The 11,788-nt window shown below is 42.1% G+C and overlaps 1 protein-coding gene across 1 annotated transcript in view; it reads right to left on the bottom strand.

Moving 5' to 3' along the window:
- Positions 1-6,409: 6,409 nt before the first annotated feature.
- The window catches only part of AKAP4 (A-kinase anchoring protein 4), a 19,777-nt gene continuing 14,398 nt past the window's right edge, over positions 6,410-11,788 (bottom strand). Inside the window, 3 exon segments of the mRNA XM_024116893.2 lie at positions 6,410-7,385; positions 8,312-9,227; positions 9,230-9,440. Of these exon segments, the coding sequence (XP_023972661.2) occupies positions 6,410-7,385; positions 8,312-9,227; positions 9,230-9,440 (2,103 nt within the window).

The following is an 11,788-nucleotide window of genomic DNA, read 5'->3' as shown; positions in this document are numbered from 1 at the left end:
CCCTCCCCGTGTCTTTAAGTCCATTCTCTACATCTGCGTCTTTATTCCTGTCCTGCCCCTAGGTTCATCAGAACCATTTTTTTCTTTAGATTCCATATATATGTCGCATCCATTTATTACATGCTACTTCCAGTCTAGAGGAAAGGCAGACATGTAAACAGGACGTTATAATACATGTAAACATGTAAACAGACATTATAAACAGGACGTTATAATACAGCGTGATCAAAGTGAGGATGGAGCTGTGTGAGCCAGAAGGAGCAACTTGTGGGGTCCCTCCCTTCCACCCTTTCCTCAGCTGGATTCACCTCAGATGACACCTCAAATTCAGTTTTTAGCCAGGCCCTGAGGCTTGAGAAAGATAGGAGAAAGTAAAGAATTTCCAACCTAGGGCTGGCATTCAGACTTTAGGCACCAGTACAACCCCACTGGCTGTTAAAATATTGAAATAACTTTCATACTCTTTGACAAAGGCCCTAAGCACCCCAAGTGTTCCATAATGCCTCCTTCCCCTCTGCCTCGTGCAGACTGGCTCTGGGGAACACTGAATGGACACCATCAGGGACCACCCTTATTCCCCCCAGGGCACATGCCTGCCAGCTTGTCTGGAGGTTTTTTTTCACTCTGGTTCCCCTCCCCCGCTAAACCCCAGGACCCACCCTCCATCAGTCGTGGCCCTGGGGACTGTGAGCAAATGTGAATTACCAGTTTGTCCTCTGAGGATGCATTTTGAGCATCACCTCTACTTGAACTTGGGGATACTCCCTGTTCCGTGAGTCCCAGGAGTTGTGTCTTCTTGTTTGTTGAGATGACTGCTGCTTTGAGGGTAGCTTTTGGCCTTCTGCTGGGCCCTGGCTTATGCCTGCAGTACCCTTTGGAAATCTCTGCTTTTCCACCAGCCTGGATTCCTCCCAGCCAACCATCCATCCCACTCCAGAGGTTCCTGTCACCTCCTAGATGTGTCTACTCCATTCTGCACTACACCAGGACTTATCCTGACAAGTGACTTTATGGACAAGGCCCTGGTATTCTATGAAGCAGTACAGAGTGGGAGCTTTGGAGCCAGGATTATCTGGGTTTGAATACCAACTCTACCACTTCTAACTGTGCAAGTTTCTCAGCTTCTCTGGGCCTCAGTTGCCTCATCTGCAAAGTGGGACAATAAGAGTACTTACCTCATAGAGTTGTTGGGAGGATTAAAGGACAAAATAATGGAAAACACTTAGATGAATGTCTGGCATATAGTAAAAGTTCAGTAAATGTTAGAGATGTATTATTATTATTTCCATTGAAGCTTTAATGGGCACATTTAGGTCTATTTTAAAACATTTTCACCTTGCTTGTTGCCTCTTTGCACAACACCTCCAGAGAGGTAGATATTGAAAGATATTGATTAGCATCCTGATTTTTGAGGTGAGGAAACATACTTGGCTACTATATCAAGTGATGAAGTGATATTAAGTGGCCAAGGTTAAAGACAGATTTTCTGATTCCCGATTTAATGTTATTTGTCCCCGTCAGGGAACACTGAAATAGGTGGATAGTTATTCATTCAATAAATATTTATTGAATGGCTACCATGTACCAGGCACAGTGCTGGGCACGAGGATACAGTAGTGAACAAGACAGGCAGGTCCCTGTGCTCCTGGAGTTACCATTCTAGAGGGAAGAGATGGTCAATAGGCAAGTAAATTATGATAAAGAGGATGTATCAGTTAGTGTGATGAAAATAAAGCAGGGTCATGTAATAAAGAGTAACTGTGACAGGGTGATGAAGGAAGTTTTTTCTGAGAAGGAGACTTTTATGACAAGAAGTGGGGTGAGCTGAAAACCTTTTCCCCTTGGATACGTAGCTGGGATCTGGGAGGGAAGTTCTCATAAAGGGGGAGCTCCCAAGGTCCTGCTCTGGGCCACCACAAACAAGTGGAAGGGGCAGGAGGGAGGGCTGCAAGTTAAAGGTGGCTGAGAGCCTGAAGTCAGAAAGACTTGCTGAATTGGAGACTTTCTGGAAAGAGGCAGAGGAGCAAAGAAACTTGTGAACAGTGGAAGGGGATTTTATTTTTCCTACAGGTGTTAAGTTTAAATATATTTAAAAATAAACTTTATTGATCCAATTTAGATAGAATAATGTTAACTAATTTTAAGTGTACAGTTTGATCAGTCTTGAGAAATGTGTACCCCTATGTTAAATGTATACATATCCCCTATCAAGATACATAGTTAACATTTCCACAACTCTAAAATGTTCCCTTCATGACCCTTTGGAATCAATTCTGGTCAGCTATTTTGTAGAATGTCCCTCAATTTAGGTTTATCTGGTAGTTTCTCATGATTAGACTGGGATTATGGGTTTTTGGCAAGAATGCCCTTCTGTTGACATTATATCAGGAGGTACATGATACCAATGTGTCTTCACTGATGGTGTTAACCTTGATCACATAATTAAGGTGTTACTGGTGGGCTCATCCATTGTAAAGTTACTCTTTCCCCTTGGTAAGTAATAACTGTCTTGGGGGAGATACTTTGAGACTACCCCATAAAGATTTAAATTGGCTTTATATGAAACCTATATGTTGAATTAGAAAGTGTTTTGCTTTACTTAGTTTTACTAGTTAGGAGCATGGTCTCTTTTTCTATTTACCTGTTTTTCTTTTTCTCATTCATGTATTATAGTTGTTTAATAAGCATGGATTCTGAATTAATGGGAAGACGGTGTGATAGAAAGGGAAAAGCATAGTGTTTGGCATGAGGCAAACCTGGATTTGAATCCCAACTCTCCCACTTACTGATGTATAACTTTTAAAAAAGGCCTTTAAACCTGACCCTCTAATTTCACAGCTGTAAAAAGCAGCTAATAACAAACCATCTCACAAGGTTTTTAAAAGAACTAAAGCACCTGGTAGTGTCTGGCACTCAGTAAGTTCTCTGTAAATGTCATTTCTTGCCTTCCTTAATACCTAGGTGTTTAATATTGTTGTCACTATGGTAATTAGACTCTCCTCTTTCTGGCTGGGTGGCTCTAGGATACAGAAATTCAATCAATTCTTCCAGATTTTTTTCATGTTCTGACACCACAGGCACCTTAGTGCAGTGGAACTGCTGGACTTTTTACATGTCTCTGAGTCAGTGAGGAGAAAGCAGCTGCAATTGTTTTATAGTTGATGGCAAATTCTTACAGCTCACAAGTAAATTCTATCCTATACCTCTGCAAAGCTCATTCACTACCTCTCATATTTGGGGATTTGATTTTCATGGACGTACAAATATATCATTTGCAAACGTGGCATTTTTATTTTAATTACTCCTATATTTCTACTTTTTACTTTTCTTCTTCCATTATTAGAACTATTGTAAAGTAGAATTTTAACCGGGGCAATCTTGTGTGGTTCCTGTTTTTAACCAGTATTAACCTGAGCTTTCTTTGGAAAGATATACTCTTAAGTTAAGCGAGAGAGAGAACACTGCAATACCCCTCTCCTCACCCCTGATTGTTTTGTACGGTTTAAGTGAAACTTTGCCTTCTCTGTCTTTTGTTTCCTTGCTCCAAATTTTATTTCCTCTTTCCTAAACTTGTTTGATTTGTTATTTGTTCCCTCCCGAAGTTCTCTAGGCAGGGATTTAATTCATTGTTGCTTTTTTGTACTGATGAAGGCTTTCAGGGCTATACATTCTCTAAGTACTGCCTTGGCAATCTTCCATAAAGTGGTCCTCCCATAAAATGTCTTACCAATTTTTCCTTTTACCTCATGCTCCGTTATGTTTTGGCCTGGCACTATTACTAATCCTCTGTATTACAATATTTGACATTTGGATACTCTGCATTAATTTTGATTTCTTAAATGGTACATTAAAGCTATTGATTTTGGGAGTTTGGGATTAGCAGATGCAAACTATTATAGATATAGGATGAATAAACAACAAGGTCCTACTGTATAGCACAGGGAACTATATTCATTATCCTGTGATAAACCATAATGGAAAAGAATATGAAAAAGGATATATGTATAACAGAGTCACTTTGCTGTACAGCAAAAATTAACACAACACTGTACATCAACTATACTTCAATTAAAAAAAACCTATTGATTTTGATTACCAAGTTTTTTCTTCTGCCCCCTTAAATTTTGCCCCTGAGGAAAATGTCTCTCTTGCCTCACCTCAGCCTAGGCCTGGCCCTGTGGTAACCTCCCAGATGAGTTCTGCTCACAACTTTCTTGTGAAATGGAGGCCTGATGTTCAGAAAGACTAAAATTGTCAGCGATATCAAACCAGTGACACTGCCTGCCTGGAGATAATCCTGTTTTCCTTCTCCTTCTGCTCCTGTCATCCCTTTCCTACTGCATGTGGGGCTTTCAGCTCAGCAGAAGCCCTTGTCCATTTCTGGCTGCTGGCAGTGAGTGTGGCCACATTGCTAATAGGATGCCTGGGATCACTTCCCCATTTAGAGGGGTGAAAGGTCAGGGTCTCACCCTCCAGGAATAAACCCCAAGGACTGTTGAGCTCCTCCAGACCCTTGTCAGGACCCTGTCTGGCCCAAAGCATTCCTTTCTTTGCTGGAGTCTGTCAGTTAGCTCTGGCAAAAATCAAGTTTCCTCACCCTGATCTTACCTCATCCACGCAAGTTTCCCTGAGAAATTATGGAAGAGAAACTCTTAGAATCCTTAAATGTCAGAGCTGGAAGGGCCCTTAGAGACCATTTTGCCCCAATGGCCCTCATTTAACAGAACATGTAACTTCCTTTGCTCTATTTCCACGTTCCAAAGAATCCCCAAGGCCGCCTCATAATAAAGATCAGGAGTAAGTCAAGAGCCGAGTTAATCAAGGAAGTAAACTACTATGGGACCCAGCTGTGCTCAGGGAGGACTGAGTCATCAGAAATGCAGACCTGGTCCCGGGATTTGTTTATTAAGGATTTTCTTCAAGGACAAAGAGAAGGTTCTTTGGTAGCTTAACTCCAAAGCTTTTCATGGGGTTGGGGTGCGAGTAGAAAAGGTTTGATTAGCTTTATCAGGGCTGGGGAGTTTTAAAATCCTGGCTTTGAAGGAGCCTACCTTTACTTCTATTTGACTGGTCCAGGCATTGTGGAGAAGTTGTCAAAGTTTGTCTCTATGCTTCTTACCTCCCCCAAAATGTGCCTTTCTGGGTCCCACACTCAGAGAATCTTGCTTTCAGTTTGGAAGTATATCAAGGGCACTTGCAACTGTGTTAGGATGGGCTTTGAGAGGTACAACTTCAATCTCATATCTAATTTGTAACAAGATTCTCCTTGCAAAGCATCATTACATCTATTCCTTTAGTTTAACCTCCAAACAGGGAGGGTAATTTTTGTCTACATTTTACTGATAAAGGAAAAGGCTCAGAGTCTACCTAGGTGACTCTAAGGCCATGCAACTAGTAAGAGGCCAAAGCTTTAACTTTTGAGTCGAGAAGGAAGCCACATCCTGTGCTTGTTCTACTAAGCCACAGCACCTCAAAGGTGCCAAGGTATGCCACAGCAAACTAGCTAACAGAGGACCACAGGGCTGAAACCACTGTCTTGATCTGATTTGTAATGAATTATAGCATTGTGATAGACTTCTGAGAAGCATAGAACAAATCTAGGAATTTAGTGCTAGTCTCAAAGGAGACATTGGGATTCACATAAGGTGGCTGTGAAGAATTTACCATTCTGTAGCTTTGTTCTCTGCAAATTTTTCTCTCAGACTGCCGGAAAACAAGGAAATCTCATCAGTTGAAGGAAATGACTTATAAGGAAGCTTTATTATGTGTGGGGGAGGATCAGATCCCATTGTAGTTCTGGATAGTGGTTAGCCATGTGCAGTGAACACTGGGAGTGTATGTGTGTCCGTGGGTAATATACTTTCTTTGGTTTGTTTTTCATCTAAGCTAGCCCATCTACAAACTCTTAAAAGTGATCAAGAAAGCTGCATCCTTGGGATTAGAAGGGGGATTATCAAGTTAACTGTGCAATTCTGGGAGAAACAGGGAGACCACAGGTGGCAAAACTCTAAATAGCTTGTGAACTGAGATTTGGATAAACTGGATGACTTAGGAACTTGGACATGGGTTATATCCCTGTGTTTTGGGTGCTTAGAAAATAACCCAGGGTGAGATCCGGACACAAGTCCAACACTGTATCACCAGTCCTTGAAATTGGACGCATTCCCCTCCCTTACCTCGGATATATCTGACCAAGAAAACAATGACACAATTCAAAGAAGTTTTTTTAATTCACGTTCTTGCCCAGTTTGTCGGACACCCTGTATTTGCACAGTCCAACTGCTCAGATGTATTAGAAAATACAGTCGTGCAGCGTGCACTTCACTGGCCTGATGGTAGAGGGTGCTCCAGCTGGGACAGAATGCTGCTGGGGGTGGGGAGTAAACGGAGAGGAGAAGGAATTGTTGGCTCACAGGTTAGTGAGCAGCCAGTCTAGCAGTTGTTTTCTAGGCACGTTTCCCATGGCTTCATCCAGTAGTCATTTCTTGAAGAACTTCATGACCTCTTGAAGAAGATCTCCTACACTGTACCCCTTCTCTGCTGCTTTAGCTAACACTTCAGGAAGCTCACAGACAAGACGCTTCAGCATGGCCTCCATGATACCAGCAGTGTTCTGTTTCCCATGGTTGAACAGATTCCTCTTGACAGTTGAGACAAAGTTGGCCATCAGGCCCCTGGTGATATTATGTAGGTACTTCACGCAGGAGTCAATCAAATAGGACACAGTTTCTTCGATGTGTTTTAACAGCACCCTCGGGCCCACACAAGCTTGAATTGGCTTCCCAGAGCTATGAACTTCCAAGTTCTGCTTAACAGAGACCATCATGTCAGATGCCACTTGATTTGCATAAGCCATGAACATTTTGCTGATTGAATCTGAAAATTCTTTGTTGTCTCTTTGGCACATCTGTTTGTCTCCACTTTTGCTCTTGTTGGATAATTCACTATACAGAAAGGTTTTTTGGCCACCTTCCCTACACTCCTCCCCAGTGCCCTGCCTTTCTGCAGAGGTCACTTCCACAGCATCATGGGCCATTTCAGAAGTGATCTTGCTCACAGCACTATGAGGGCTGTTTTTCCCTTTGTCCCCACTGGGTGGATAGATTGAATGATGAAGACATTTGCTTCCACCTTCCAACTTCTCCTTGATTTTCTTATGCGCCATCTGGATCACCAGAGGAGATAGTCGGTTGACGTAGAAGGAAGGGTCATCCGTAGAACATTCTCCATCAGGGGAAATAACTGCCCTCTGATTGCTGGGAGATTTGGCTGGTGGGGTGGAAGGACTCTGGTTATTGTTGGTTTCTTTGGCCGCTGTCATTTCCAGATGTTGGCCTTGAGGTCCTTTGGCCACGTAATCCATTTTCAGTTGATGGGCATAGACTCTGTAGCAGTTTCCAGAGGGCAGTTTGTGATATTTGCCCTCTGTGTCTTACTGGGATCCATCAGTTAATCTGTACTGATTTCTAGGTCAAGGTTAGGGGTCGCCATTCCCCTGCCTCCCTAAAAAAAAGTACGTGAGATTGGAAATAGGGAGGATAATTTGGTTTAGTGTGCATGTTGCAAACACAAGACGTACTTCTGAAGATCACTGAGTAGACGATCGAGGACACTTGTAGGATTAGAAGGAGCTTGTTTGAAAAGGCACACTGACCTCTCCATCTAAAAAAAGAAGGCCTATCCATAAGGCTTTGGGTAGGCTACAAGGATCACTGATAAAATGAGCTAATCTCACTCTCCTCCTCTTGGAAGTACACAGGCCTTAAGGTGTCCTGAGCCCCACGTAATTAATGGTTCATCACTTTTGTGTCTTTATGAGGTGAGAGCAATTCGTACTGTTAGTGTGTGAAAATGTGCCTGTGTGTATGTGTGTGCATATGTGTATGTCAATGCACAATGTGTGATGTCACCGTGTGTAAGCATGTGTCATAATGTGCTGACATCATACCCATTGTATATGTCAACAGCATGGGTATGTTAAATTGTGAGGCTGCAATCCACTGCAGGACATCCTGGAGCTGCTTTCGCAAGCTACTTGTTGAGCACTGAGTATAGACAGTGACTTCGGGTCCAGGAGAGTCTTGATAGTTCTGTGACATCGCAGCATCGTGATGTTTGTATGTATATTTTGTACATGTATGTGAATGTAAAAATATGAGTGTGTACATCAGTGTGTCTCTGAATATGAAAATAAGCAAGTGTCGAGTTGAGAGAGCTGCATATGTGTTTATGACATAAATCCAATAGCATGTATCACGCAGCTATAAATGTATTTATATATGTTGAAGCATACATTCAGGTATTAGCATACATACTCATAGCTGAGAATTCGAGACTTTGGTTCTTGCACTTGGGATCATGGCACCCAGCCTTCAAGGATGCATATGATGAACTCTGAGACTTAGTTTCCTTTTTTTCCCCAAGAAGAGCACAGACAAGACGCTTCAGCATGGCCTCCATGATACCAGCAGTGTTCTGTTTCCCATGGTTGAACAGATTCCTCTTGACAGTTGAGACAAAGTTGGCCATCAGACCCCTGGTGATATGATGTAGGTACTTCACGCAGGAGTCAATCAAATAGGACACAGTTTCTTTGATGTGTTTTAACAGCACCCTCAGGCCCACACAAGCTTGAATTGGCTTCCCAGAGCTATGAACTTCCAAGTTCTGCTTAACAGAGACCATCATGTCAGATGCCACTTGATTTGCATAAGCCATGAACATTTTGCTGATCAAATCTGAAAATTCTTTGTTGTCTCTTTGGCACATCTGTTTGTCTCCACTTTTGCTCTTGTTGGATAATTCACTATACAGAAAGGTTTTTTGGCCACCTTCCCTACACTCCTCCCCAGTGCCCTGCCTTTTTGTAGAGGTCACTTCCACAGCATCACGGGCCATTTCAGAAGTGATCTTGCTCACAGCACTACGAGGGCTGTTTTTCCCTTTGTCCCCACTGGGTGGATAGATTGAATGATGAAGACATTTGCTTCCACCTTCCAACTTCTCCTTGATTTTCTTATGGGCCATCTGGATCACCAGAGGAGATAGTCGGTTGACGTAGAAGGAAGGGTCATCCGTAGAACATTCTCCATCAGGGGAGATAACTGCCCTCTGATTGCTAGGAGATTTGGCTGGTGGGGTGGAAGGACTCTGGTTATTGTTGGTTTCTTTGGCCGCTGTCATTTCCAGATGTTGGCTTTGAGGTCCTTTGGCCACGTAATCCATTTCAGTTGATCGGCATAGACTCTGTAGCAGTTTCCAGAGGGCAGTTTGTGATATTTGCCCTCTGTGTCTCCTACTTTATGTCTACAGCTAGAGGATGAGGGGCTAAGTGCATGTTGCAAACACAAGACGTACTTCTGAAGATCACTGAGTAGACGATCGAGGACACTTGTAGGATTAGAAGGAGCTTGTTTGAAAAGGCACACTGACCTCTCCATCTAAAAAAAGAAGGCCTATCCATAAGGCTTTGGGTAGCCTACTTCTTTCCCCTATTGTATTTAGAAGATATATCTTCTAAGTTGCACAGATTAGGGATTTGGCTTTTAGTATTTGCATGGGTGCATAACACACAATTATATCCATTAATACACGTTTAAGCACAAGTGGCAGCAACAAAAGCTCAGAGTAGATACATTTGTACACTTAACTATACACAAGTGTTATCAATATGTTTGTCAATTTCATCTGAGCATGTGTGCTTATTTCAATACATGTCAAAAATATGTCAGTGTCTCTGTCGTGTGTGTATATGCACATCAATATATCAATTCATGAGTGTGAACATGTGTCAGTCTGTACTGTTAGTGTGTGAAAATGTGCCTGTGTGTATGTGTGTGCATATGTGTATGTCAGTGCACAATGTGTGATGTCACCGTATGTAAGCATGTGTCATAATGTGCTGACATCATACCCATTGTATATGTCAGCTGTATAGGCCAGCATGTGCATGTTTGTATGTATATTTTGTACATGTATGTGAATGTAAAAATATGAGTGTGTATATCAGTGTGTCTCTGAATATGAAAATAAGCAAGTGTCGAGAGAGCTGCATATGTGTTTATGATATAAATCCAATAGCATGTATCACGCAGCTATAAATGTATTTATATATGTTGAAGCATACATTCAGGTATTAGCATACATACTCATCAATATATTAATATATAATTAATGTATAATATATTAATAAATATGTATGTTTAAAATGAATATGTATAAATAGGTGATTGTATAATGACTGTGTATATCGATATATTAGGTGTCAGTTTATGTTATATTTATATACTATGTCAATGATTGATGTATGTCAGTGTTGCATACACACTGGCATTTGAGTGTGTCTGTGAGTACATGAGTGGGGATGTCACTGCATTTGTGTCAATATGTATATCAGTGTACACAAACATGTGAGTTAGTTAATGTGTCACTTTGTTTAAGTTTGTATGTGTGTGTATCAACATGAGGTATATTTATAAGTGAGTATGCCTGTACCTGAGTCTGCATGGTCTGTTTTGATCAAGGCTTGTGTGTATCAATGTGAGTGTGTGTTTATGCATAGTGTGCTTGGATGTATATATAAATGTTTATGTGTATCACATGTGGGCACATTAGTGTGTCTGACTCTGTATAACTGTATATCTTTGCATATGTGTGTAAGTCATTGTTATGACTAGATCACTATACATAAGTTTGTTATTTCAGTGCTTGTGTGTGTTTGTCAGTGTCACATGTAGCCAAGCATGTGTGTGGCCTGGCTACAAATTATTATAAATTATTTTATAAATTATTTTTTGTTAATGTACATACATGTATATATGTGTGTGTCACTTTGTGTAAACGTATGTGTGTATATCTATACTTGTGACTGTGTATGCCCATGTTTGGATATATGTATACATATTGTGTACACATCTACTCAGCACTAAGTACCATTGCCCTCTTTGCTCCATTCATTGCTTCATCACCATGAATTCCTGGAAACGTGAGGTCATAATAAGGTCCACTTTTTGCAAATGGGCTTCAGTTACAATCAAGGAGACCTGCATTGTGTGTAGTAAATATGGGCTCCTCTTTTAAAAACAAACTCCAGAGATTGGTTCCAGATGGCAGAGTAGAAGGACATGCTCTCAATCTCTCTTGCGAGAACACCAGAATCACAACTAACTGCTGAACAGTCATCGACAGGAAGACACTGGAACTCACCAAAAATGATACCCCACATCCAAAGACAAAGGAGAAGCCAGAATGAGATTGTAGGAGGGGCACAATCACAATAAAATCCATTCCCATAACTGCTGGGTGGGTGACTCACAAACTGGAGAACACATACCACAGAAGTCCACCCACTGGAGTGAAGATTCTGAGCCCTACGTCAGCCTTCCGAATCTGCAGGTCCACAACGGGAGGAGGCATTCCTAGAGAATCAGACTTTGAAGGCTAGGGAGATTTGATTGCAGGACTTCAACAGGACTGGGGGAAACAGAGACTCCACTCTTGGAGGGCACACACAAAGTAGTGTGTGCATTGGGACCCAGGGGAAGGAGCAGTGACACCATGGGAGACTGAACCAGACCTACCTGCTAGTGTTGGAGGGTCTCCTGCAGAGGCAGGGGGTGGCTCTGTCTCACTGTGAGGACAAGGACACTGGCAGCAAAAGTTCTGGGAAGTACTCCTTGGAGTGAGCCCTCCCAGAATCCGCCATTAGCCCCATCAAAGAGCCCGCGTAGGCTCCAGTGTTTGGTCGCCTCAGGCCAAACAACCAACAGGGAGGGAACCCAACCCCACC

The sequence above is a fragment of the Physeter macrocephalus genome, chromosome 21, assembly GCF_002837175.3.
Source record: "Physeter macrocephalus isolate SW-GA chromosome 21, ASM283717v5, whole genome shotgun sequence".
Lineage (NCBI taxonomy): Eukaryota > Metazoa > Chordata > Mammalia > Artiodactyla > Physeteridae > Physeter > Physeter macrocephalus.
This window is presented reverse-complemented; position numbering and strand designations above follow the sequence as displayed.